The 26,848-nt window shown below is 41.1% G+C and overlaps 2 protein-coding genes across 8 annotated transcripts in view; one reads left to right on the top strand and one right to left on the bottom strand.

Moving 5' to 3' along the window:
• The window catches only part of PALLD (palladin, cytoskeletal associated protein), a 401,759-nt gene that overhangs the window by 320,112 nt on the left and 54,799 nt on the right, over positions 1-26,848 (top strand). The gene's annotated exons all lie outside the window — the stretch shown is intronic.
• The window catches only part of CBR4 (carbonyl reductase 4), a 136,612-nt gene continuing 130,638 nt past the window's right edge, over positions 20,875-26,848 (bottom strand). Inside the window, exon 5 of the mRNA XM_053216736.1 lies at positions 20,875-21,014. Coding sequence (XP_053072711.1) covers positions 20,941-21,014 — 74 coding nt within the window. The 3' untranslated portion in view covers positions 20,875-20,940. The remainder of the gene's footprint in view (positions 21,015-26,848) is intronic.

Below are 26,848 nucleotides of genomic sequence, written 5' to 3'. Positions count from 1 at the left end.
TCACATTAATCTCATTCCACTCTGAAATGCTCAGATACATACACTTCCTAAAACAAAGAGCACTGGTATACCAATTTATTCTATTCCTGATTATTTCACTGAGTTAATTTCTTTTTTTTTTTTAATGGTTTTATTCATTTTTCAAAGACAGAGAGATACAGAGCGCTAATGGCAGAGGGGCAGAGAGAGAGAGGGAGACACAGAATCAGAAGCAGGCTCCAGGCTCCGAGCTGTCAGCACAGAGTCCGACACGGGGCTTGAACTCATGAGCTGTGAGATCGTGACCTGAGCCGAAGTTGGATGCTTAGCCGACTGAGCCACCCAGGCGCCCCTCACTGAGTTAATTTCATCTCTCTAACATTAAGACTGAGTTTTTTAGACTCTGAAAGAGCTCTTAATGGTATGCTTTTTTTTGTATTACCTTGCAGTGGCTACATAAACCAAACCTCATCTTTACCATATTATGCCTTTGTTGAGTGCAATAAAGATGCCTTCTACTTTTGTATCATTGCTAGGTGGTGAGCACACTGCAGGGACACACTATAGGTAGTCAGCTGGGAAACAGGAAAACCAATTGCAATGGTTAGAATAATGCAGGAAATAGATATTGGTGGTCTCAGCTAAATTAGTGGTAAAGGAAGTGATTGGAGTAGTTGGGTCCAGGCAAAGTTAAAAGATAGAATTGACTGCACTTGTTTGGTATTGATGGCATGCAAAAGGTAAGGGAGTGTGTGATGCATCAAGGATTCCTCCCAGGGTCCTGCCAGATGGTGGCTGGATAGGGCCAAGAGGGACAAGAGGTGGGACAGCTCTGAAGGAGGGGCAAATTTGGTTTTGAACCTACCAAGTGGAGGTATCCAGCAGGCAATTAGATGCCTAGATCTGACGTTCTGGGAGATCAAAGTGGGGACAGTGAGTTGGCAGTTATCTCCACAGGTGGTAATTAAAGCCTTGGGGGAAGATGGCTGCCCCAAAAAGAGAGTGAAAAGAGAAAATCTGACTCAGTATTTGGGGGTGGGGGGGAGGAGTGAAGATCCTGTCATTTGACTAAGCTGTCGTCTGCAACATCTGCCCAGTAACAGAATATTGAAGTTAAGCATATCCCAGTGTAAACCCACAAATGAACTAATTCAAAACTGGAGTTGGAAGAATTTGTAGTTTTTCTTGATCAAGTCTCATTTCCTACTTGTGTTCATAACCATAAATGGATGCATTTACATGGAAGGTGATAGGTGGATTAAAAAAATCTGTTTCAGGCACTTATTAATAGAGTGAATCCACACGTGCTCCATACTTTTCCTACACCTCACATCACTGTGCTGTGTAACAGAGTGTTGGAGCACATACTGTTCACATCAGCAACTACAGATCCATCCCGGCAAGTGACTGGAGATACCCAGGGACAGTAGATAAGGAGCTGGACCGTGCCTCTCCAAGGGGAAGCTTGTATTTGCAAGAGACAATGGTACATAAGAACTTGCAAATCTCCTTGAAAGGCAGAAAAATCATGTAGGGGTAAGATGGCAGTTGTCCAAGTGCAGGCTATTCCTTGGCCCGTCTTCACAACCAGCAAGAGTTGTCAGTTTGCAACACACAGAATTCTGTTTACTGTCAGTGCATCTGCTTTTCCAGAACTCTTCAAAGTGGTCGTGGATGGTCAGGTAAACCACCAGGTATGTGAAGCTGTCAGACCTTTTCTGTACTCAAGTTGGCTTCCTTGCTTCAGGAGACAAATAAGTGATAAAATCTGGCAGTGCACTCGAGGAAGTTACTTGGAATTATTTTATATTTAGAGATTTAGATCCCGGCCCATCACAAGCAATACCAAGGTTGAGACTTATGAAATCCATTTCTTTTGATAAGGGCCAAGTTCTCATTCCAGTAAAAAAAATACCAGGGCTTTTGCTGCATCCCAGTAGGGTTGGTGGGTCGGGCAGCTGTCCTTCCCTCCGCCCTACAGATTAAAAAGTATAAAGTGTATAATTGGTTGACTCTGAAGGTGCAGTTATCGTAGGAACTTGCACCTCCTGACTCCCAACTCTGTTTTTCTTTTCAGCACACCAAGCATCCTGAGATGCAAGGTGATATTACCACCTGAAAGTGTGCACTCTGGGCAACTACAGAATTTTCTGAAAGCTTAAGCACAGATGGCGAATCTGGCAAAGTCCATTTAAGAACGCTGATTACAAGTTTAGGAGGAAAGGTTTTAAGGGTAAATGCTAAATGCTTCAAATCCTAAAGAGCAGTTTACCCGGGAAAAGAATCCCAACGGAAGAATCCGGTTGGGTTACCGAGGGAACCACACAATGACACTTTCTGCAACTTGGCCACCTGCCCTGGCCGGCAGCTGAGGGGAAAGTGTCACAGTGGTGTTGAGTGGATGGCTCAGCCATGGAGTGGCAGTCACTGTGTACCAGGTGCTCTGGCTGCTCCGCGTCTGTCCCCGCTGTGTACCTATAATGTCGGGAGCTCCCAGGCAGGCGCCAGGTGACTTATAGCTCGGCTTCGAGCTTGACCTGCCTGGTGTTTATTGTCTTCCTGACCATATCATTTTGATTTTGTCTACTCATTAAGCCAAATGCAAATCTGATAATGAGAGAGAAGGCTTATCAGATTGGATTTTTAAACAGTGGCTCCGGTTGCTTCATTTTACTGTAATGTTCTACTTACATCTATAATCAGGTCGCCTTTCAGAATGACATTGATAATGAATGATTTCACAGCCTGTGTGGTACGATAATTACTGGGTCACTGTGTTTGAAGTAAGCAAAATAAATTATGTAGCATTCACAGAGTAATACAGTACATTGTTAATATTTACTCATTTGAAGAATTAGCAAAGAATATGAGGAAGACTGATTATCTTGAGACAAAGTTTGGTGATATGGTTGGCTCTGCTCTGAAACGTGGGTGTAATTTTCTCTTTCACGCGATGGCTTTAATGGATTCTCTTCTGACTTGGAGCTAATCAGCTCATCCTTTCATTGCTGCTTTTGGTCTGGCTTCAGATACCATATCCCGTCTGCAGTTTTCATTAAAAAAAAAATCGCTTTTGTTGGCGAGAGGCATTCAACTAAAATTATGAATCAGAAAAATAGGGCATTCTAGCTCTCGGCAGTCAGATTAAAGGTTAAAGTATTATGAAACCACAGGATCTGACTGAACCTGTGGGTCATATCCTGGCAAGGTTGACGTACACCTGGTGTTCTCCTTGACCACCCAGAAATCTGCATCGTGGTGTAGTTGTCTTAAGTTGTCTGCATCTTGGTGTAGTGAGGCTCAGAACTGTGTCAGTGACTCACAGGCCTGTTGCTTTCATGCTGCCTCCTTTTATTTTATTTTATTTTTTTTATTTTTTATTTTTTTTTCTCCTTTTATTTTCTGACCTAGCTGAGGAAATGGCAGTCGGATCCCGTCTGTCTTCTGATGTGCTGGGGGTTCTCGCTCAAGCTGTTCACAGCCAGCCGTCTTTTCCCAGGCAACCCATGTTGCCCCTGGGTCTCTGCTGGCTTCTCATTAAAAAAACGACTAGATGAGGTGAGCTTCAGTATCCTTAGCTTTACTCTCCCGGTGCCATGTGAGGAGAGAAACAAAAGGGCATTCCCATCCAACTTGGCCTCTTTCCTCTTCATTTTCTTTCCATGATCTCTTGGAGGGCTTGATTAAAACATTTAAGAAGTTGATGACTTGATGGGTTGTGATTCCCTAGTCTTGGAGAAGTAGAAAGCTGTATCTCAGACATCAGTAAATGACACATTGTTGTTTACATCATAAGCCTGAGCGTGATCAGTAAAACTGTATTAGATGTAAAAGCTTCACAGAGATCCCAGGTGCCAGTTACGCCCCCCCCCCCCAAAAACGATAGAGATGTTGAAACAAATGTGTGATTGTGTAGATATCATAGTAGTCAAAGACCAGGGAAGTATATAATGTCATCTGACCTCACTCTAGCTTCTGTGGCTTTGCCAGGAAGGGATTCTAAAGGCAGTAAGGTTTACCATCAGTAGGCCATGTAGCATAAATAAAAGACTTCCTTGCAGACGTTTTAGAATTTTGTATGCTAATTTATATTTCAGGACATAATACCCTTTGGGTATACTGTAATTTGGGAAACGGAGGATAATTAATGAGTTGGAGCAACCCCTGAGCTAGGGTAACAGAAAGTTTAGCTTGCAAAAATCATAGGTTCCATCTGGTCAGTTTATCTTCTGTTTAGCTCAAGTCAGAGGAAATTTACATAGTTTAAAAAGAGCATTTATAGTTTACATTTGATTTTCAGCGATCCCAGTTCCTAGACCTCAGGGTAAACAGACTGCATATAGTACTTATGTACTGTGTGAGTTATGTTGACATAAGGCTGCAGCCATAGCCCATTATTCTAGGTAATAATTATACTGTAATCAGAAAGTCTTCCCATTGTACAGTGGTTTTGAACTGTACGTTAGTAAATGCTTTTGCTGTTTTAATAGTCAAGTAGATTCATCACATGAATTAGAGGTCTTCCATATTAGGCTTTTGGAGACACAGCCATCCTGGGGAACACATGAGGTCTTCGAGAAAAATGGAGCCTAACTGAATGCAGAGGCAAGCAGAGTAAAGAATTCAGTCAAATGATGTCATCCCAGAGAAGCAAGCCCATGCCCGAAAAACTGGCAGCAGCTTACCCATACCAGGCCACCTGAGACATTTCCTGGGCTGGAAACAATGTTACGGAAATGGAACTTCCCTGCCAAATTTACCACACCTTGCCCAAGCATGGGTACCTCTCATATTGCCTCAAGAATAATCACAGCTTTACAGCACATCTACCAAGAACTTCCGTGAAAGTGAAGAAGGAATCAGTCATGCTTGTAATTTAGCAGACTAGAGGACAGTGTAGATGTGCTTCCCCTGCCCATTAAAAGTGAGGCTTTTAGAGGTACCTGGGTGGCTCAGTCGGTTGAGCATCCAACTCTTGATTTCAGCTCAGGTCATGATCCCAGGGTCATGGGATTGAGCCCCACCTCGGGCTCTGTGCTGAGCATGGAGCCTGCTTAAGGTTCTCTCTCTCCCTCTCTCTCCCTTTCCCTCTTCCTCCCCCTCTCCCTCTCCTTCAGCCCCTACCCCCCACTCTCTCTAAAACATAAATAAAAATAAATAAAAATAAAAATGAGGGTTTTACAGTGTGCATTTACTGTGAACTATTATCCATGAGAAAGTAATGTATCTGGCTGTGAGAATCAAATAGCTTTGTCTTTTGTTTGGTTTCAGACCACAATTCCTCCAGAAAACAATGACTACATTACCATTAAAAATTAATAATCATGACTGTGCCTGGAAGTAAAGGTTGCTTTTTTTTTTTTAATGTTTATTTATTTATTTTGTGTCTGTGTGAGAGAGCCCAAGCAGGGGAGGGGCAGAGAGAGAGGGAGACAGAGAATCCCAAGCAGTCTCCACACTGTCAGCACAGAGCCCAGTGTGGAGCTCCAGCTCACGAACCATGATATCATGACCTGAGGCGAAACCAAGAGTTGGGTGCTTAACCGACTGAGCCACCCAGGTGCCCAAGATTGCTTTTGACTGGTCTTTCTACCCAAATCCACATGAATAGCTTTATTCATTCATTCAATAAATATTTAATGGTACTGTTAATTTTCAAAGTGTTGTTATATACATTCTATATTCTTACAACAATCCTGTGAAATCCTTTTTATCCTTTAAAAATGTCACATACATATATATGAATATATATGTGAAAATTCATATATATATGTGAAATTTTTAAAGAATAAAATACACACACATATACATACATACATACACACACCTCTGTTTTAGAGGAGGAAAAAATGAACCTTGAGAAGGGGAAGTATTTCCCAGAGTGGTCAGGTAGCATAGAGCTCACTCACTCAGCTTCCCTCACCGTGTCCTAGACTCCACTCACAACCACATGCCCTCGATGTACAAGACTGTGTGACTGCTGTGGTATTCTTTAACCCATAGAATTCTAATTTTATCTAAGATTTATTAGAATATATGAGGTAAAAAAAGTTGTGCCACAGGGAATTGAACTAAAACATCCTACAGCAAATTTTCCCTGCCAACTTCCTAATAAATTAAGGGTGAGTTCCAAACACTAAAAAGTTACCATTGGAGTATGACATGCTTTAAAATCTTTCCATATGCTTTTTAAAAAGCTAGCAAATAAATCCGGTATTATTCATTTACTCAGCAAACACTTACTCAATGTGTCCTACACTCAGCAGGTCCCCGAATGAGTAAGGAAACGTTGGCCAGGCCCTCTCTTAGATTGGGGGAGAGACGAGCCCGCAGCAGAATGCATTGGTGAGGACTATGCATCGAAGCGGATAAGGGGATGCAAAGCCCTCAAAGGAAAGGGTGCGTGTTCAGCCCCAGAAGCACCAGGGGAAGCTTCAGGAGACAGCTGAGACCTGACCGCAGACCAGTCTGAAAGAAGTTGAAGCTGGGTGGAAAAGGCAGCTTGGCTCCACACCCAAAAACTCAGAGGTGGAGAGAAGGTTATGTGCCTGGAGGGTGGCGGGCACTTGTATGGCTGGAGAGGATCCCACATGGACGGAGCTGGGGAAGGCTTCACCAGAGAGAGACAGGCCCTGCCTGTCACACTGAAGTGTCATGGAAAGTATGCAAATCACTTTTTCTGTGAAGGGATACAGGCACAGATTGGTCGAAATATATCCTATATGTCTATATAATGTGAGAAATCTTTCTAGATACTTTTATAAAGTATTTATTTTAGTATTTTAGGGCCTGTTTATCACTTCTTACTAACCCCTTTATTCTTCTTTCAGTAACATTATCTGATTTCGATTACCCATAAGACAGGTGGTTATGAGTTTAAGAGACTCCAAAATCATAACTTTCTTAAGAAAGATTATATAAAGAATTCGACAAATGTTGGTGGGAACTGGAGCCATGGTTTTAAATATTAACGTGATGTATTCTTCCAAAGGACTTGAGAGTCCTTTTCAGAGTGATTTGTGAAAAACTCTCAGAGGTACCACAAATTTAAATTAAAGTAGTGTGAATGAGTGAAGCTTCCTCTTCCTGTAGTTGGAGATAGCAAATAGTTGTTCCAGGATCGTTGTTCTTGCTCCTCTCACTTCTTTCCCTTCCTCGTGGGCCCTTTGGCCAGTTCATTACTAAATTATCTGCTCTAACATGAATTCAACTACTAATGTTATGACTTCACTCTTAAAACACCCCATGAACCAGGTATAGCACAACTGGTGAAAAAGCCTCTAGTTTGACAACACATCCTGATTAGATCTCTTCTTCAAACAGTACTTCCTGCAACCTCCCTCCTTCCCTTCTCCAACAAAATTCACTCTTTTATCACGAATGTGCAGATATTAACTTGTACATTTGGTGCAATTTTACACCTCTACACACTTTACCACTTTCATTCTTAGATATAAGATCCAGAACAGGAAAATACATTGGAAGTGCTCTGTGGATCCACTATATGCAGTCAAGGTGAAGATTCAAGTTCATACGTCATTTGTTTTCTCATGTTTTCTTTTATAACTTGAATAACTGAGAGCTAAATTTTTCTATTTGATATGTGTAATGTAAGTGGCTGTAAGTACCTGGTGATCATCTTAAACTTAAGGCCTTAAATAACAAACAAGGCATCAGTATCCATATTAGTAATATCTGATCAACAAAGCGTTTCCTTTATAAGAGGGAGAAAGAAAGAAGAGGCGCCTGGGTGGCTCAGCTGGTTAAGTGTCCAACTCTTGACTTCCGCTCATGTCATGATCTCACAGTTCATGAGTTCAAGTACCGCGTCGGGCTCACAGTGCTGACAGCATGGAACCTGCCTGGGATTCTTTGTCTCCCTCTCTCTCTGCCTCTCCCCTGCTCGCTCTCTCTTTCTCTCTCTCTTTCTCAAAATTAAATAAATAAGCATTTAAAAAAAAAGAGGGAGAAAGAGATACAATTATTTTGTAGTTGTCTTATGTGAATTTTAAGTACTGGTGCTGTAGGGAGAGCAAGTCTGGGGCATAAGAGATAACCTTAGGGAGCAATCATGTGGAATTTGTAGCTTGCTCTTTGCAGGTGACCTGTATGTCATGGTAGTGAAATTGCAACAGAAGATTTATTACAGTAATTAAAGTGACTGGTTGTCATTCAGACTCCTATAAGGCACAGTCTACCCAGAGTAAGCTAATGGTCTGTTCATTGCAAGTCTGCCAGTAATTAAAGACTATTCTGAAAAGAAGAGATTCTGAAAATGTGGTCCCCATACCAACAAGATCAGCATCACCTAGAAAACTGTTAGCAATTTAAATTCTTGGGCCCCATCCCAGATCTACTGAATCAGGAACTCTGAGGATGGGGCCCAGCAATCTGGTTTCTCAACCTTTCTAGATAATTCTGATGCCTACAAACGTTTGGGAACCAGTCCTGTAAAGGAGTATGTTGTTCCTTAAATAAGTAAGATTTGAAAATGATGATCTACCAAATGCCAGGACATCCATTTCTTACCCAAAGCAGTACCTTCTTTTTTGGCTGGCCGTATTACCGCGAAAAAATGTCAATTTGGCAATTAAGACCAAAGCCAAACAAAGTTTTAATGCTTGCTAATGAAGAAAAAGCCTGAAATTAGTGGACTAGCTAAAAGCAGACTGGCTTTCATAGCTGCCCCATCTTCCATCCTGGTTTTAAAAGCTTCTTAATTAATTTGAAAGTTCAGTTGGAAAAAGATTGGAAAAAGATCATCTATTCTTTCCTCCTTTTTCAGATAAAGATACAGTCGTAAGATCTTTTTGAGGGCAGTTTGGCTGCAATCATTGAAATGTAAAATTCACATACCCTTTGACCTGACAATTTCTAGAAATTTTTCCCACAGAAAACTCAAAACAAATATGCAAGTTGTGCAAGGATCTTCATTGTTAACACTATTTGTACTAATGAGTCCTTGAGGAGAACATGTCCGTCATTAATAAAGAATGGCATATCTGTACTATGGAATGCCGTGAGGCCATTGAAAATCATGAAGTGCATCTGTGTGTGCTGACGTGGATGGGTAGCCATGATATGTTGTTGAAAGATAAAAGATCCCTGAGGGAAAATGCAGACACACGATCCAATTTTTGTGGACAAACAAAAATCCAAACTATAAACATAAATGTGTTATATGTATTTATATTTGCATAGTTCTGGAAGGAGAGCTTTAAAGTATTAACAGTGGTTTTCCCTGGTGGGTGGTGATGGGGAAGAATTTTCACTTTTACTTTATTATTCAAGTAGTTTCACTTTCTTATACTTGAATTTCCCACAATGAGTATGTATTTGGGGACAATAATTAGGAAGAAACTAAGTCCTCAGAATATTAAGAGACAGCTAATTAGCAGTAGAACAAACTCTGGCACCCTGATCTCCTACTTCCCGATAGGTGTTGCTCGGCATTATTTTTCACTTCCCCATAACGGAGTTACTCAGAATTTTAGAGCAAGAATGTAGCCTAATCTAATTATACTTGTAGGAGACTGAGCCTAGTGGGGCTGAGTGATGGAGAGGGGTCTCCTCAGATTGTGGCTGAGGGAGGAAGCAGGTAGAGGCCCTTCCCAACCCCCTGGAGACATGAAAGTGAATCAAAGTAAAGGGAGGCTTCATGCTTGAAATTCATGGTCACTCTTGAATATGAGCCTGCCACTTTGTCTCCTCTTAGGGCCTATCCTTGATGGGTTCCAAGACTAATAACAAAAGCCAGAAATTTGTGTAATTTAAAGATTGAATGTACTTATTATCTTGGTGGGTGGTGACTGGAAGCCAGGGCTACTGAGCAAGAACCAGGATTCATTAACTGCCTTTCAACCCGGCAAGTATGCCATATAGAAGGACCTGACTTGGAACTCCTCTCTTCTCCCACTGCCTCTCCCTCTCATCTTAAAAGAAGGCTTCTCATATCATTACAGATGATAAAATAATTTGAAGAAAATGTAAGCAAACTCAGTATAGGAAAGAGACAGTACTCCAGGTAGTTGTCAAACTTAGAATTAAGCTCATCGGAGTTCTGCATTCTGGTGGAATTCAAACCCTCAATATGGAATATACTTTCGTTCTGTACCTTGAGTAGTAGAAAGGAAAGGCTTAGATTCATAAAATGTGTTTTGTGCTGAATAATTGTCCTGAATCATAGTCTTTAGCAAAGGAATGAGAAGATTCTACTCTGTGACTGTATTTCATTTTTGAACTTCATCAATGTCAAAGCCTCTTGGAACTCTTATTTCCGGAAGAAAGAAAGAATTTCAAGATATTTGTTCTCCACCGTGATTTGTAATTTTATTAATTTCTTGAAGTTTATTTCTTTAAAGTTTATTTATTTTGAGAGAGAGTGAGGGAGTAGCAGAGAGAGGGGGAGAGAGAGAATCCCAAGCAGGCTCTGCACTGCAGCACAGAGCCTGACAAGGAGCTCGAATTCATGAACCCTGAGATCATGACCTGAGGTGAAGCCAAGAGTCAGACGTTTAACTGACTGAGCCACCCAGGCACCCTTGTAATATGATTAACCTCTGAGGTCACTGCAGACACAAATGAACTTCCCCTTAAAATGTAACAGAAGAGTACTTTACACTCAGTAGAGAGGGGATAGGTTATTTTGCAACTGTTCCTGTAGGGTGTAAGAAGGTTTTTTTTTCCTTAAATCAGAGTATACAACTCAGTCCTCAGCATGAGAGCCACTTAACATCTGAACGTAAATGAGTCCAGTGTATTACAACGTTCTCTTTTCATTCTCGGCCGCAGCCCAACCCCTGTTATAGTATTCTTGAATGTATTCACGTTCCGACCGGGCACGGCAGTAGACTTTCGTCCTTATCTTTCCTTGGCAACTGATAGCGTCAGAGGAAGAGATAAGCCGCCCCTGGAGAACTGAGCCATAATGGGTTCCAGACCTGGACATGCCCTCTGCGCAAGCATTTCTTTTGAAGACTCGGGGTTACATTAAGTGTTTGGGAAGTTTTGTTGTTTGCTGCTCAAGCAGCCAGATCAGATTTGCTTCATTGTAGAAACTGCAGCCAGGGATGAGGTATACATTTTTAAGGTGATCTCTCATGCTCCGGCGCACTTAGCTGTGGAAAGGAAAAGGAGGAAGGAGGAGACAGTATGTTTTGACATGTGACAGTTTCTGTAGCAACGCTGAATTCATGGACAGGGCTGCAGAGAACCTGATGTCTGCTCTTAAAAGTCTGAATTGAATTCCTACTAGATTCTGAGATCTTAGAAGAGATTTCAGTACAAACCAAACTTTACATTTCATCAGTGTTGAAGGAAAGGAAAAGGAAACCAAAATTCTGTGGAAGCCAGGTTTGGCGTTACTTTTACATTCGGGACTTCATTTAAACTTCCTAAGAATAAACTTTAAAATAGGCTTTAAGTAAGAATAAAACTTAAACTTTATAAGAAAGCTCAGTAGTAGTATCATCCCCATTCTTGAAGAAGAGAACACTGAAGCGTGGAGAGGTTGAGCAGCTGGCAGTGGTGAGGTTCAGAGCACACGTGGCTTACCGATCACACCGCACGTGGTAAGAGAAGCAGGGAGAACCAAGCCGCGGGTTCCATTCCCTCCTCTCATGCCCACACCCGCCCTCCCCCCCGCCCCCGCCACTAAAAGAGAGATCCTGGGGCATATTTATTCTCTGTTATTATGTACACATATGAATGAATTTGCTAACACTTGGTGTCCTAAAATACAGTGAATAAACTCCTGACCAGTTGTTCAATGTATTTAATTCTAAAAAGCAATCGATTCCTTTAATCCTCCCTCGTAGTCAAGGCATACTGAGAAATGAGGATCTGATGACAAGCAGAAGTTGTGTCTGGCCACAGAGCCAGGAAACTTAATTTTCCTAGCTCCCGAGGTATCCATGTTTGCTGGAAGCTGAGTGTGAGTGGTAGCTTGTGAGGCCTTTCTGCCTCCCGAGTGAGAGGCCTTCCTGCTGTCACCTGGCTCCTGGAGGGAACAGATGCTCTCCCTCCTCACCCCCTCCAAAAATTCAGAAGATAAGAGGAAAACCTTTCCCTGACCATAAAATGGCTTATTTTTAATGTGGTGTATCTAGACCTGCAGTGTTAAACTTCCTTATAAAAGTCCTTTAAAAGGTGCCAGTTCCTCACATTCCGAAGCTATTCAAAAAGCCTGGAAAATCCAGTCCACCACTGGGGAAAGTCCATCTCTCTTGTCACTTATATGGTTTCTAATGGTATGATTTCTAAATCTGTCATCTGGAATATGCTCTCCTGGATCTAGATCAGAAGAAGACAGGTGTCGTACAAAATGTGCTCTTTTAACTTATGCTTAGCACGAATGTCCGCAGATGTGATCGCAGGACCTGGCATACCGTGGGTGGGCAAGACGCATGCACAGCAAGAGTGAGTGTGGCCCGCACACTGAGAGAGGGCAGGGTAGCGGGGCGGCCATGTGCCAGGCCAGCCGTGTAACGCACCATTGCCTATGCTTGGTCTCTTTCATTGCTTTGTCTCCATCGTTACAGCCTCTCTTCCCTTCCTCCTGCGTGTTCCAAGCCTGCCAATCGCACCAGCATGGATTCTCTACTTTGGATACTGCTGACCTTTCTCCATCTCCGGAATATGTCTTTCCCTCATACCCCCATAAATTAGAAGTAAACCTGCATTTTCTGTAAAATAGGAGAAAGTAGCCGCCCAAAACTGTTTGTTACATTAACAGGACAATTGTGCAGTTTTGGGAATTGAACTGAAATTCAATGGATTTTCTTGTTTTCCTCGGAACCCATTTCTATTGAAAGACTTATACCTTAGCATTTTAATAAGTAATTTATCAGAAGCCATTAATGCTAGGTGTTAAAAACAAACAAACAAAACTATGACTCCTTTATGCCCATCGGATAAACGCACATGGGACACTAATGGAAACCCAAATGCTAGCCCTTTCTAGAAAACTAATCAATGTTGAGCCCTTCCACCACCTTTCATGTCTCCCAGAAACGTGCTGTGGTCTCCTGGAAAACTGGAAAATGGGGGTAGCGAGTTGCTGGTAAGAGCAGAGAAAGGGAGTGTAATGAGCAAGGTCTTGCAAAGCTTACACCAGCTTTATGGCTACAGTCTAGCTTTTGCTGACATTGAAGTTGATTTGGAAATCACCTGCCCTCCTGAGTGAGATATATAGAAGCTGCCTGGCAAGGCTGGTGAAGTGCCGGGAGCAGAACAGACAGAGCCCCAGTACCTGACTGGGAATGCCAAAGGTATTTACATCAGACATACAGTGCTGCACACATTTAAAGCTAAATAAATTGTGTAGTGAAGAAATACAGACTATACCCAGCAATGTGATTACACTGCTTTTATTTTTTTTTTAATTTTATTTTTAATTTTTTAAAATTTACATCCAAATTAGTTAGCGTATAGTGCAACAATGATTTCGGGAGTAGATTCCTTAGTGCCCCTTACCCATTTAGCCCATCCCGCCCTCCCAGAACCCCTCCAGTAACCCTCAGTTTGTTCTCCATATTTATGAGTCTCTTCTGTTTTGTCCCCCTCCCTGTTTTTATATTATTTTTGTTTCCCTTCCCTTAGGTTCATCTGTTTTGTCTCTTAAAGTCCTCATATGAGTGAAGTCATATGATATTTGTCTTTCTCTGACTGACTAATTTCACTTAGCGTAATACCCTCCAGTTCCATCCACGTAGTTCCAAATGGCAAGATTTCATTCTTTTTGCTTGCTGAGTAATACTCCATTGTGTATGTATGTATATATATCAAAATGTATATATGTATATATACACACACACACACAATGTATATATACACAATGTATATATACACAAATGTATACACACACACACACACACACCACATTTTCTTTATCCATTCATCCATTGATGGACCATTCATCCATCGATGGACATCTGGGCTCTTTCCATACTTTGGCTATTGTTGATAGTGCTACTATAAACATGGTGCACATGTCCCTTCTAAACAGCACACCTGTATCCTTTGGATAAATACCTAGTGGTTTAATTGCTGGGTCATAGGGTAGTTCTATTTTTAGTTTTTTGAGGAACCTCCATACTCCATTTTTTCCAGAGTGGCTGCACCAGCTTTGCATTCCCATGATTACACTGCTTTTTTTTTTTAATTTTTTTTTTAGCGTTTATTTATTTTTGAGACAGAGAGAGACACAGCATGAATGGGGGAGAGTCAGAGAGAGAGGGAGACACAGAATCTGAAACAGGCTCCAGGCTCTGAGCAGTCAGCACAGAGCCCGATGTGGGGCTCGAACTCACGGACCGTGAGATCGTGACCTGAGCCAAAGCCGGACGCTTAATCGACTGAGCCACCCAGGCGCCCCGTGATTACACTGCTTTAATGCAGCTGAACACCATTTTAGTCCATGCCATGCTTGCTGGCTTCCTGTAGCTTCAGTGAAGGCAAGCTCCATGTCTGTTTTTTGGTCATTAGATTCTCAGCACTGAGCCTAGTGCCAGCATGTGGTAAAGCTCATGGGTAAGAAGACACAATGAAAAAATAAAAGGCCATCCCCAAAATTAATAGTAGGTACAAGAAGCTTATAGTTGCTCTTTAAGCTGGAGTTTTTTGTTACTTTCCAGGGGGCATTAAATTTTGCCCTGATAATTGGATTTACTGTGTTTTGTGGACTATTAGGTGAATTAAGTGGCCAGTATTTCTTCTGATTTCCTCTAGTGCTTTCTGGGTTTGGGTATTATATACCATATTTGGAATAGGTATGACTCAGTGATAACAGTCCTGAAAGTAGGACTTTGAACTAGAATTGCCTTTTCTTCTGCCTCATTTGTTTTTGATAATATTAATTGTTCATTCACTGGTGAACTCTGCAAAAAATGTCAGGTTTACTTTTTAGAATTAGTAAAATCAGTTTTCATAATTCTCATCTTTTGAGAGAAAACAGAAAAGACCACAGTGTTCTGTGGAGGGAGAAGAGTGACAACCAGCCAATTAATAGAAAAATGAGAGCTGATGTAGGGGCACCTGGGGGGACCTAATATGTGAGCATCTCATGTAGTAACTTTAGCTTTTATGCAGCATAATTTCTAGCTTTTCCCATGTATATGCAGAGAAGTTTTTTTAATAGAAATGTTGCCCTTCAGACACCTGGGGGCTCAGTCCATTAGTGTCTGGCTCTTGACTTTGGCTCAGGTCATGATCTCATGGTTTGTGAGTTCGAGCCCCCCACTTGGGATTCTCTCTTCCTCTCTCTGCCCCTCACCTGCTTGTGTGCTCTATTTCTCTCTCAAACTAAATAAATAAACTTAAAAAAAAATGCTGGCCTTGAATGTCTGGTACAGGTTATTTTACAGATGACCACAATGAAGTCCAGAAACGACCACACTGGGAGAAGTCCACACCAATTCCCAGGTGTTTTCTAGACCAGCTGTCATTTCTTTGTGTTAGCCTGTGGCCTCCCAGTTCTCGTTTTACTGAAGCGGGAAGAGGCCTTGAGGGTCTGGGCAGGTGGAACCATCAGACTAGATAAAAGATGTGCAGAGTATGCTCATGTGGCAAATGCTGTGAAAAACGTGCCCAGGTCTCTGAGGACAGGAGGCTGAAGCACTTGATAAAGTTTGAAGGCCTGAAGAAGGGGCCTTTCCCCAGGGACTGATATTGGAACTGACATCCAAAGGGTGAATGGGGGACGGGACAGGCCTTAAGGCAGGAGGATTGGCACCTTGAAGGGTAAGGCTGAAACTCTGAGAATGGGGGCAGTGACAAGAGGCTAGAGCCAGGCGAGCAGGCCCGGTGGGCCCGTTCAGAGAATTCAAACTTTATCCCAAGAGCAAGCAGAGCTACTGGGGTCCCGGTAAGTGAGAGAGTCACAAGACTAGATGTGCAACTGGAAAAGAAATTTCTGGGCTGCATGATGAGAACACTGCAGGGGAGACGTTAGGAGAGAGAAATGAGGGACTTGGTGGTGATGTAGATATGTTAGGTGAGGGGCACCTGGATGGTTCAGTCAGCTCAGGTCATGATCTCACAGTCTGTGGGTTCCACCCCACGTCAGGCTCTGTGCTGACAGCTCAGAGCCCGGAGCCTGCTTCGGATTCCTTGCGTCTGTCTCTCTGTCTCTGCCCCTCCCCCACTCTTACTCTGTCTCTCTGTCTCTCAAAAATAAATAAATGTTAAAAAAAAAAATTTAGCTATGGTAGGTGAGAGACAGGGCTGACTCCTGGGGTTCTGACTTGTGAAACTGGCTCAGTGATGGTACCATTTACTCAGGAGGAAGAGAGGGTTCTAACAACAGCCAACAGAGCTCACCTCTGTGCCACGTGCTGGTCTCACTTTATCTTTGCACTAGCCTTCTTACATAGGTCCTATTATGCCATCCCGTGGATGAGAAAACTGAGATACAGAAAGATTAAGTTGTCTGAGATCATACAGCTAGTGGGAACTAGAGAGAGAGAGGAAGCATACATACAAAACAGGACAGTGCCTGGCGTTTATTAAATATTCAGTAAATGTTAGAGATCACCTCCTCTTCCTGTCCATTGATTCTTGGATTCATTCATGGACTGTGTGCCAAGCTTTAGAAAATACACTGGGGAATATAATAGATGGGGACCCTGCCCTCAGGGAGATTGCAGCCCAGTAGAGGAAACAGACCATAAATAAACCAACTGTTATCTTGCTTGGGCAGGTTGGTAGGATGGTAGGATGGTCCAGGACCCTTAGACTGAAAAGTTAGAATTCTAGCTGTTGCCTAAATCTTGGATGGACATACAGGGGAAAAAATACACATTTTGGCTATGCCAAAAAAATGTTTCCCAGATGTTCTCTTGAGGTTCCACAGGCAACCCCAGCGAGTTAGGTCAGAAATAGGCATGGTGCCAGTTGTATAGGTGGGGCAGCCGAAGCTCCAAGAAGAGACCGCAACACGACAGTGTCAGGGTCTAAAGCAACACGGGTTTCTGCGTCCTGGCCGCTCCCGCTGGACCTCAAGAACAGCTGCCTTTGGGCACGAGGTGGAAGGAAATGGCCCAAGTCTGACTGCCTCTGAACAGGTCAAATCACAGCTCCCCACTCTCAACTATATATAGTAAAGAACTTACATAAGAGTGCTGTTAAAACAAGACGACAGAGAGGAAAAGAGAATGCCAGCTGAATTTTTTCCACTAAAGCTCATATTTAACAGATGTGTTTTCTCTGTTTCTGCAATGACAGTGTACCGGGGGGACAGTTCCCTAGGTCAGGAGGGAAACAGTTCACTTCCTTGTAGAGTTGCAGTTGGGTCCGTCTGTGCTGAGCACAGACTGGATCCATGGTAAATACGATGATACTGTTGACCTTTTTACGTAATGTTGCTCCTCTTCCCCAGCTCCCAGATCTCCTGATGTCTGTGGCAAAGGGGCTGTGTGGAAGAATGAAAACATGGCTGAAATGATTTAAACTCAACTTTACAATATATTTGGGATATAATGTTGAAAAGGAATGTTCTCAATTCAGTAAAATGGACTAACATATTACTGTTAGGTCTCTTTTCAGATAAATGCTTTAAGTTACTATTAGCGATTTCATTTTATAAAGGCATTCTTAACCCATCTAATCTCTTACTCTCTAGTGCCTGCTGATGCACAGATTATGTTAAATTTATACATTAGTTTATGCCTACATTATGTGACCTTGACATTATGTAATATTAGTGGGAGGACTACAAGTTCCATTTTTCCCAGGGCTCTCAATTTGCCTGTTGGCTGAGAGTCCAGGGTCCACATTTGGACCCTAAATTACATGGTCATCCTGAATATTAATTACTAACAGTTATTGAAGGTTTGGTCAAGCTTTGCTCTAAACACTTCATATGTAATAAGGAATTTCGTCTTCACAGCCTCAGAGGGAAGGGCTATTACAATCCCCATTTAGGGATGACGAAATAGGCTCAGAAAGATTAAGTGATCAAGGACACTCAGCCACTAATTTAAACACAGGTGATTTAACTCGGGCGTCTACACTCCTGAGAAGTACACCATTACCTTTAATTCCAAAGTCAGTAAGAAGTGTGTAGATAAAACTCCCAGGAGATGGTAGCACCTGTTAGACTAGAGAGCTCTTTGAGTTCTTAAATGGAATTGGTTTCCCAGTTTGCCAGTGCTGAGTCCTTTATGGAGACAGCGAGGACCGTCCACAGTCCAGTTTCGGTTTTACTGAGCACAGAAGACTCAGGTGAACTTGTTTTTCTTTCCTTTGAAAGAATAAAACTTAAAAGAAGAAAGTTCTGGAGGAGGCTAGATTTAGAAGTATAAACTCGGAAGTATTAGAACCGTCCTCCCTCATTTTCCGGGCTGGCCTTCCTTCTCTCTCTATGCCCTTCTCTGGAAGCCCTTCCTTACCTCCCATATTTTCGTGATCTTGTGGTAAATCTGATTTTGTTAGTGAACCAAAGTGAAAATGAACAGTAACTGAGAGGTTTGTTATTTACTACCTGCTGAAGGCTATAAAAGAAAGCCTCGTGTTCACATTAGCACGTTACTCTCACAATCCATTGCATCTCAGGGTTGTTCATTTATAAATTAATTATTTTACAGTATCATATTAGCTTTGTCAGCACCCGGGCACCATTGTGGACTTTAGATTTAAACCTTTTTTTTTTTTTCCTACTCTCTCTCATTTCTCATAAAAGTAGTCCTTATATCAAGATGAAAGAAAGGTCAAATACCAGCTAGAATCAGCACACTGATGAATAATCCTGTTTATATTCATGGAAAGCTAATTGTTTCAGGGAAGGGTTTGCTCTGATTGATATTTACTTTACCCATCTTCATCAATCTTACCTTTCATACCAAGAAGTCTAGATCAGTTGACATGGTTTCTGTTTTTGCAAACAAGTTTATTATGTAACACATCAAAATTCAATTCCTTTTCAGTTTTATTGAGATATAATTGACATAGAACAGTGTGTTAGTTGAAGGTATACAACATAGTGAATTGACCTATATACTCCTGCAAAATAGTCCCCACACTAAGTTTAGTTAACATCCATCACCTCAAAAACTTACATCTTCTTTTCTTGTGCTGACAACTTTTAAGATCTACTCTCTTAGCGCCTTTCAAATACGCAATACAGTACTGTTCACTGTAGTCCCTGTGCTGTACATGGTATCCTTAGAATTTACTGATAACTGAAAGTTTGCACATTTTGACCTCCTTTACCCATCCCCCACTCCCTCCTTTAGCAACCACCCATCTGCTCTCTGTTTGCACAAGTTCAGTTTTTTTAGATTCCACATGTAAATGAGATCATACAGTTTTTGTCTTTTCCGTCGGGCTTATCTCACCTAGCACAATGCCCACGAGGTCCATCCGTGTTGTCACAAATAACAGCCTTTCCTTTTTGGGGCTGAATAATATTCTATCGTACATAATACATATAACTATATTTTCTTTACCCATTCATCCATTGATGGACACTTAGGTTGTTTCCATGTCCTGGCTGTTGTCAGTAATGCTGCAGTGAACATGAGGGTGTTTGTTTGAGATAGCGGTTTGTTTGAGATAAATGCCCAGAAGTGAAATTGCTGGATCATATGATAATTCTATTTTTAATCTTTTGAGGAAACTCCGTACTGTTTTCCATTGCATTGTTTGGCTACACCAGTTTACGTTCCTACCAAGAGTGCACCAGGGCTCTCTTTTCTCTACCTCTTTGCCATGTTTGTTATCTCTTGCGTTTTTGACGATAGCCATTCCAACAGGTGTGAGGTGATATCTCTTTGTGGTTTTGATTTGCCTTTCCCTCATGATTAGTCAGGTTGAGCATCTTTTCATTGCCTGTTGGCAACTTGGATATCTTCTTTGGGAAAATGCCTATTTAGTTCCTCTGTCATTTTTTAACTGGAGTCTGTGTATTTTTTGGAATTGAGTTGCATGAGTTCCTCCTTTATTTTGGATATTAACCCCTTAATCAGATATATGATTTGTAAATTTTTTCTCTTATTACCTAGGTTGCCAGCCTTTCATTTTATTGGCAGTTTCCTTTGCTGCAGAAGCTTTTTAGTTTGATAGAGTCTCCCTCATTCATTTTTGCTGTGGTGGCTAGGTTATGATGTTAATATGGTAATGCCTCAGAGCAAAAAAAGATCATCCAAAGTTGCGTAACACAGTAAACATCACACTGAGGACTGTTTGAGGAGAGCGAAAGAGAGGTATTTCTTGGCTTCTTAACTTCCACATCTTTACCGTAAGATCAATCAGATAGAAAAATCTTTGGTTACAGCCAATATGGCAATTGTGATAAATCAAGAATCTAACAATTTCTGACTTCTCTGTCTGTTCACCACAACATACATACATATATATACATATATATGCATATATATATGTATATATATATATCAGAAAAATAAAAAGAAAGCAAAAATTTGAGGAATGTTAAATATTAACATTTAATATTAATATTAATATGCTTTCTTAAAGGTATCTTCTTCAAGGAGCATTATATGCACCTTTTTAATGTTTTCCATAATGGTGCTGTTGTTTAGAGAATTAAAATACCATTGTGAAAATGAGCCTATGTGTCACCCACATTTCTCCTGCCATATAGCAGCCCTCTGCTGGTAGGGCAGCTGTCTATCTAGAGTTGCTCATTGAGAATTAAACACTGATTGTTTAGAGCAAAATGGCAGGTTTGAAGAAGCTTTCCTAATAAGGAAGAATGATGTAATGTTTATGGAGGGGGGCCAGGTTCCCTCCGTTTGTTTTATTTATATTAGCTGAATTCCAGGGGAAAATGTGCTACGAAGCATGAGGGCTGCTAACTATATTTAGCCAAGCTCCGTAAGTAACACCAGAAGAAGGCTTTTTTTTTTTTTAATTATATACTCACCAGTGCACTATATGATGTTTTTTTCCAGGCATCCTGTTTGTATATAGTTTGATTAAGGATAAATAATACTTTTAGTTACATTTTTATCTTCTCCTTTGAGGATGAAGAAAGTATCTTTTGCAGTCTCTCTTTAACTTGACAGGTTTTCTGTGAGATGCTGTTTTGGGGGGTAAAAAGATAGATAATTAATGATGATACCATGGTGGAAATGACTCAGTTTTTCAGAATGGAATTTAAGGAGGCAAGAGCTGGTGACTGTAGTCTTTCAGAAGTAGGATCATACATGTTAGAGAGCCATGTTCTGTCTCCTCTCTGGCCGTTTTCAATCTAGATTCTCTCCCATCCACGAAACTTTCTCTAACCAGAATACATAGTCTGTGCATTTTAAGACAGTAGGCTGTGATTTTTGTACTTTGGCATTGAGACTTTTATTTAAACATTTTTATAAACCAGAGGAAAAAAGTAAAATTTGCAGCCTTATTCAAACATCAGCTTTGTAATTTAGTCATTCCCTCTCTTGTTGATGTGTTATATGATGTTTGCTTTTGCTTTGTCAAATGATCCAAGGCTTAGGTTGTATTTCATATGAGAGAAAATTCAGATTCATCTCCATCCCAAAGCCTGCTCTCTCCGCCTTGCATCTCACCGATCTTCCCCGTGGCTGGTCGATACCCACGCTCACTGTGGCTGGCAGGGCTGACTGTCCCACATAACCACGGCCTTACAGTGTGCGTGTTCACAGGATATGGCTCTCTGTGGAGTTGGAGACTCCTCTTACTGCCAGGGAGAATGCTGTCCGGGATGGTAGAGTGCCCTCATCTATCATGATGAGTAGCACCAAGGGTGCCCCGAACAGGCCTACCTGTGTGAATGTCTCAGCAGAGTGGAACAGTTCGAGAAACACAATCTTAGAAAAATTTCTGATATCACTTGCTGAGAAATCAGTAAATATGTTAGAAAATGAATAAGAATTTGGAAAACAGCTTTTCCACCACCATGGACACATCCATCACCGCTCCCCCATGATTCTAAAGCCCTGCAGTATGATTCCTGTCCAGAATCTTCTTGTGAGAAGAAGTGAGGGGACTTTTAGAACCAGGCCTGTGGGGAGTGCTGTCTAATAGAAATATAATGTGAACTACAAATACAGGCCACAAATGCAGTTTTAATTCTTTCATAGTCATATTAAAAAGAAAAAAAGAAATAAGCGAAGTTAATTTTAATAATACCTTTTATTTAACCCCATAACTTACAAATGTCTTTTCAACATGTAAGTAATATACTAATGAGATCATTTTTTTGCACTCTTTCTTGAACTAAATCTTCAAAATTCGGTGTGTTTTTTTACACATATAGATCATCTCAGTTCAGACTAGCCACATTTCAAGTGTTCAATAGCCACATGTGGCTAGTGGCTACCGCATTTGGACAGCACAGGTCTAGAGGATATAAATTGTGTATACACTCTAAATCAGTGTAGCAGAAACAGCGTTCAGTATTCTAAATGGTCATCTCCATCTTTTCACAGCTGGAGATGAATTTGCAAACCATATGACAGGAATAAGAGCTGATCCCGGTGGTAGAAATGGAGTTCACTTAGCAGAGAGGTATCTGTTGAGTACCTACTATGTGTCAGGACCTACTTCACATCCTGAACCACAGTTGTGTACAAATGGACAGAAAAAGTCTCCCCCCCCGCCCCGCACCCCCAAGGCACTGACCTCCCAGGGCTAGAGTAAGGGTGGACCGGAGGGCTAGGTGTTCAGGCAGAAAGTATAAAAAGAGATACAGCAATGTAATAATTCTGTGGTAAATGCTGTGAAGAAATAAAACAGGATAATGAATTAGAGCGACGTGGGAGTCCTTTTCTTGCTCATTTGAGTATTACATGAGTCATTTAGGAAGTGAATTGGGCTGTGTGGTGTGAAAAATGTTTTTAGTTCAGCCTTAGGCAAATACTTCCTCTAATTATCAAAGTGACTCAAGAGATTCTCCTTTTCCTTTAAAAGAGAATTTCATTATTGAAAAACACCAGTACCCAAAGAAATGGAAGCCACTGAAAAAACTGGTTTCTATGTACTTCAAATAATGTTTTAGGACCAGGCCCCAGATGACAACATCTCTCCCCCAGCATATAACAGCTGACATAGCTAAAATATGAAGTATGGCCTAAATAATACACAGAGAGACTGATAATTTAGGAAAGATTTTTATGTTTGTTTTAACAGAGGCAAACAAATTAAAATTTTTTATCTGTTCCTTTTCCTCATTTGCTTAAGTAAACTTCAAAACTAAGTACTTCCAAAGAATTTGGTCTCAACTATGTGCATGAGCAGCGAATGTTGTCAAGATATGGGACTAACTGAATAATCTAGTAAGTGTACGGAATATGAAACTTTTGTGTTGAAAAAATATCTTGTTGTAAAGATGCAATAGAACTACCATGTAGTGTGTATCTGTGTTTTTTATGTAGGACCTGGCTTAGAAGACAACCAGGAAATGGTTAACAGTATTTAGTTGATGCTGGGGAGGGAAACAGGTGGAACCTTTTCATAGTGTCCTTTTTATATCTTTTGAATTTTGAAGGGCATGAGTTTTTACTTTTAATGAAGTCCAGTTTAGCAGATGTTTTTCTTTTGTAGATCACACATTTGGTGTCTTACCTAAGAAATCTTTGCCTTACTGATGGTCACAAAGATTTTCCTATGTTTTCTTCTTGAAATTCTGTACTTTAGGTTCATAATAAGCTAGAAGATACGTATCGGTTACTTTTATATAAGGTGTGAGTTGTGGGTCAGGGTTCATTTTTTTTTTGCCTATGGAAATCAAACAGGATATATGTTTGCATTTTTATCATGTGCACTTTAATATAAAGAATTTAATTCCAAAAGAGATAAAAAGGAACAGTGTACAGAAATGTCTGCAGCTATTCATTATAATTACAAATCTACTTTTAAAAAGAAAAAGTTTCGTTCTGACTACCCTGCTGATTTTCAGGAACTATCATTATCCTTGTGCTTTAGTTCTCTAAGCCAAACAAGTTAAATTCTGTTGGTCAAAAAGATTATGTTGATGCCTTGTTTTTCCAACCAGTTTCCCAATCAAAACTTGATGGCAGTATTTTATTATGGGTAAGAAACTAAAAATGTTACCGGCCTTTGTAAGAGTAAATTTCAACTACATAATTAGATCCGCTGACTGGAAAGGGGTTATAAAGACAAACTTGCTGTCTCCAGGAGAAGGTGGGGATACTAAAACTTCACTGGAAACGAAAGGTTATGGATAAATTTGCGATTGCCAGAATTCCTCAGGGAAAGCACGATGTAGAGGGCGCTTCCATATCCCTTAGATGAGGAGTGGCATCCTGCCATCAAATCGGCTTCCAAGGGGGAATGCATCTATTTAATGGTCCTATTTTATTGTACTGAGCCCATCGGAGGCCACCACACCTTCTCCGTCCTTGAGCAGAGCTGGGGCTGGAGAAATAATGACTAATGGTTTGAAAATACACTAAGTAGCAAGGGAGCCCATATATTGAAGGTTCTTTCGGACCACTGAAGTGCATGAATGATTTCTATTTGAGGCGGTGGTGGTAGGGAGGGTGCTATCCCTTTTTCCTTTTCAAGTTTGGGACCATTGGAGGGATAACCTGAGGAGACAGAAGGAGAGGGATCCAAGCCTCAGACTTGTACTGGGGAGAACTGGAGGAGAAAGGAGGTATGTGGCTGGGCCACGTGAGCTAATACTTCCCCCTGCAGTTAAGCAGGCATAGCTGCCCGTTCACAGATTCACAGGCAGCATTATACATTCACTGGGGCAGGCCCGGCTTCCCAAGAGGGAGGAGAACGCACTCTCCCTGCAAGCAGCAGCTCCAAAGGGGAAGAGGAAGGAAGGGCTGATCTGAGCATGCCCAGATGCACCTCCCATGCACTGGAAAGGGTTCTCTTCTTATGGAAGTACCCTCCCCCCCCCCCCCGGCCCCGCCCCACAAAGTGGAAACAGGGTGAAGGATGGAGTGTCACTCCTTCAATGGCCTAATGTCCTACTGATGCTACAAAGTAATACTTTTTAAAGAGCATAATACTCTTGAAAGGGGTGGGTGTGTGTGTGTTTAACATACACCATAAACAACTAGTGTCCTCTGGCTTATTTTCACATTTTTATGAATTCTGTGGATCTTTAATTTACTCATATATTTTAGAGACCAGGAAATATGTCCACGGCCAGAAAAAAAAATCACTCGCAAATTCATAACTCATATTTCTATACTTACTACATTAATCCTGTCTGATCTAGAAGGCATTAACAACAAAAATTCATATTAATTTTGGTTCCCTCGTATGAACTCCTCCTGTGCTTCTGAGATTACAGATATGCTTCTGTTTACTGGTGGCCACGATCAAGATAGAAGATCGTATTTGAAAGGTCAGGTTAGGAATAAACGTGCGCACGCACACACAGACACACACACACACGAATGTTGTGACTGTGTTACTAGGACATAACACTGTTAGCCAAACAGCTGTGCGTGATGCCTAAGCAAGGGCTCAGTCCTTACTCTTCTGGGAAGAACACAGTTCCCTTGTTGGAGCCTGACTGATTGATAACATATCTTTCCTTTGTTTTTTAGACTGTTTATCTGTATTCTTGTTAGAAGTGGCTTTCTGGTTTAATTGTTAGTGAAAGCCTGTTAGTGAAAGAAGTCTGTACCTTGGTGTCTTCACATGAGTAGCTGAAAGCAAAAACCTAGTTACTACTCGAAGCTCTGTCAGTGGCCTCCTGCATGATATTGACAGATGTACTTCTTACTCTGCTGTACAAGATCCGGGTTCCTTCCATCTGTCATTCTGTGAATCTCCTGTTCATATTGTCTTACAGATATTTATTTATTTATTATGTATGTTTTAAATGTTTGTTTATTTTTGAGAGAGAGCACGCGAGAAAGGGAAGGACAGAGAGAGGCGGGGGACAGAGGATCCAAAGTGGGCTTTATACTGACGGGAGAGAGCCTGTAGTAGGGCTCGAACTCATGAGCCAAACGGTGAGCTCACGACCTGAGCTGAAGTCAGATGCTTAACCAACTGAGCAATCCCGGTGCCCCTCATCTTACAGATATTTATACCCCAGTAGCTTTTTTCCATTGTTTGTTTTAAATTTTAAAAAGAATAGTCTCATCCAGGTGTCTATACTACTTCCCTAAATGAAGGGCCACCTAATTTGTAAAATCTTATAATCTAATCATAAAACCAGTATAGTGTGCAATAAACTTTATTATTTACATGTTTTGGAAAAGATTAAGAAAGTACAATAAGACAACCTCAATACTATAGCTGTATATACTATGAAGTTTTCTTCTTTCAAAAGGCATTGCAAGATGTTGCAGGGTTTTAATTGTATTGAGAGGTCATAAGTATCATATTGTAGAAAACTCCATTTAATCAAATGCCAGGTAAATGCCTCTTGACTATACACAGTTGTATATAACCATGCTGAAACCTCATGTAGCTACGGTAAATCTGTCTCGTTTTTTCTTAAGAGTAATTACATTAAGTAATTGGGCTGTTTTATCTAAGAATTATTTTCGTGGTTTTAGTCATTTCTCAGGGAGGGAACCTCATTTATTACAGTTCTTCCCAAGACACATTTTGATAAGCTTCATTTACTGCTGGAAGGACTGGATCTGCCTCCTGAGGGGGAAGGTCAGTCAGCACTGTCATTACTGTGTCTCCTCCTTTGGCCTCTAAGGAATGTCAAGGTCAGTTGGTTATAAGCTAAGAAAGGTCAGAGCCATTTCAAATTTGCAATTCTTTTCCGTGGTCACAAGTCTCTTAGTGCATGCTGCTAAGCTACATCTCTTGAGCTTGCCAAAATGCATTTTTGAGTTTTTTTCAAGAACCTTTTTCCTCTTTGAATAAGAGGTTGGAACTGGAGCCTGGTGATCAGGCAATGATTATAGTCACACTGTGGAACCCTTGGCTTATATAACTTGGC

The sequence above is a fragment of the Acinonyx jubatus genome, chromosome B1, assembly GCF_027475565.1.
Source record: "Acinonyx jubatus isolate Ajub_Pintada_27869175 chromosome B1, VMU_Ajub_asm_v1.0, whole genome shotgun sequence".
NCBI lineage: Eukaryota > Metazoa > Chordata > Mammalia > Carnivora > Felidae > Acinonyx > Acinonyx jubatus.
Note: the sequence above shows the minus strand (reverse complement) of the source record. Positions and strands in the feature narration are given on the sequence as shown.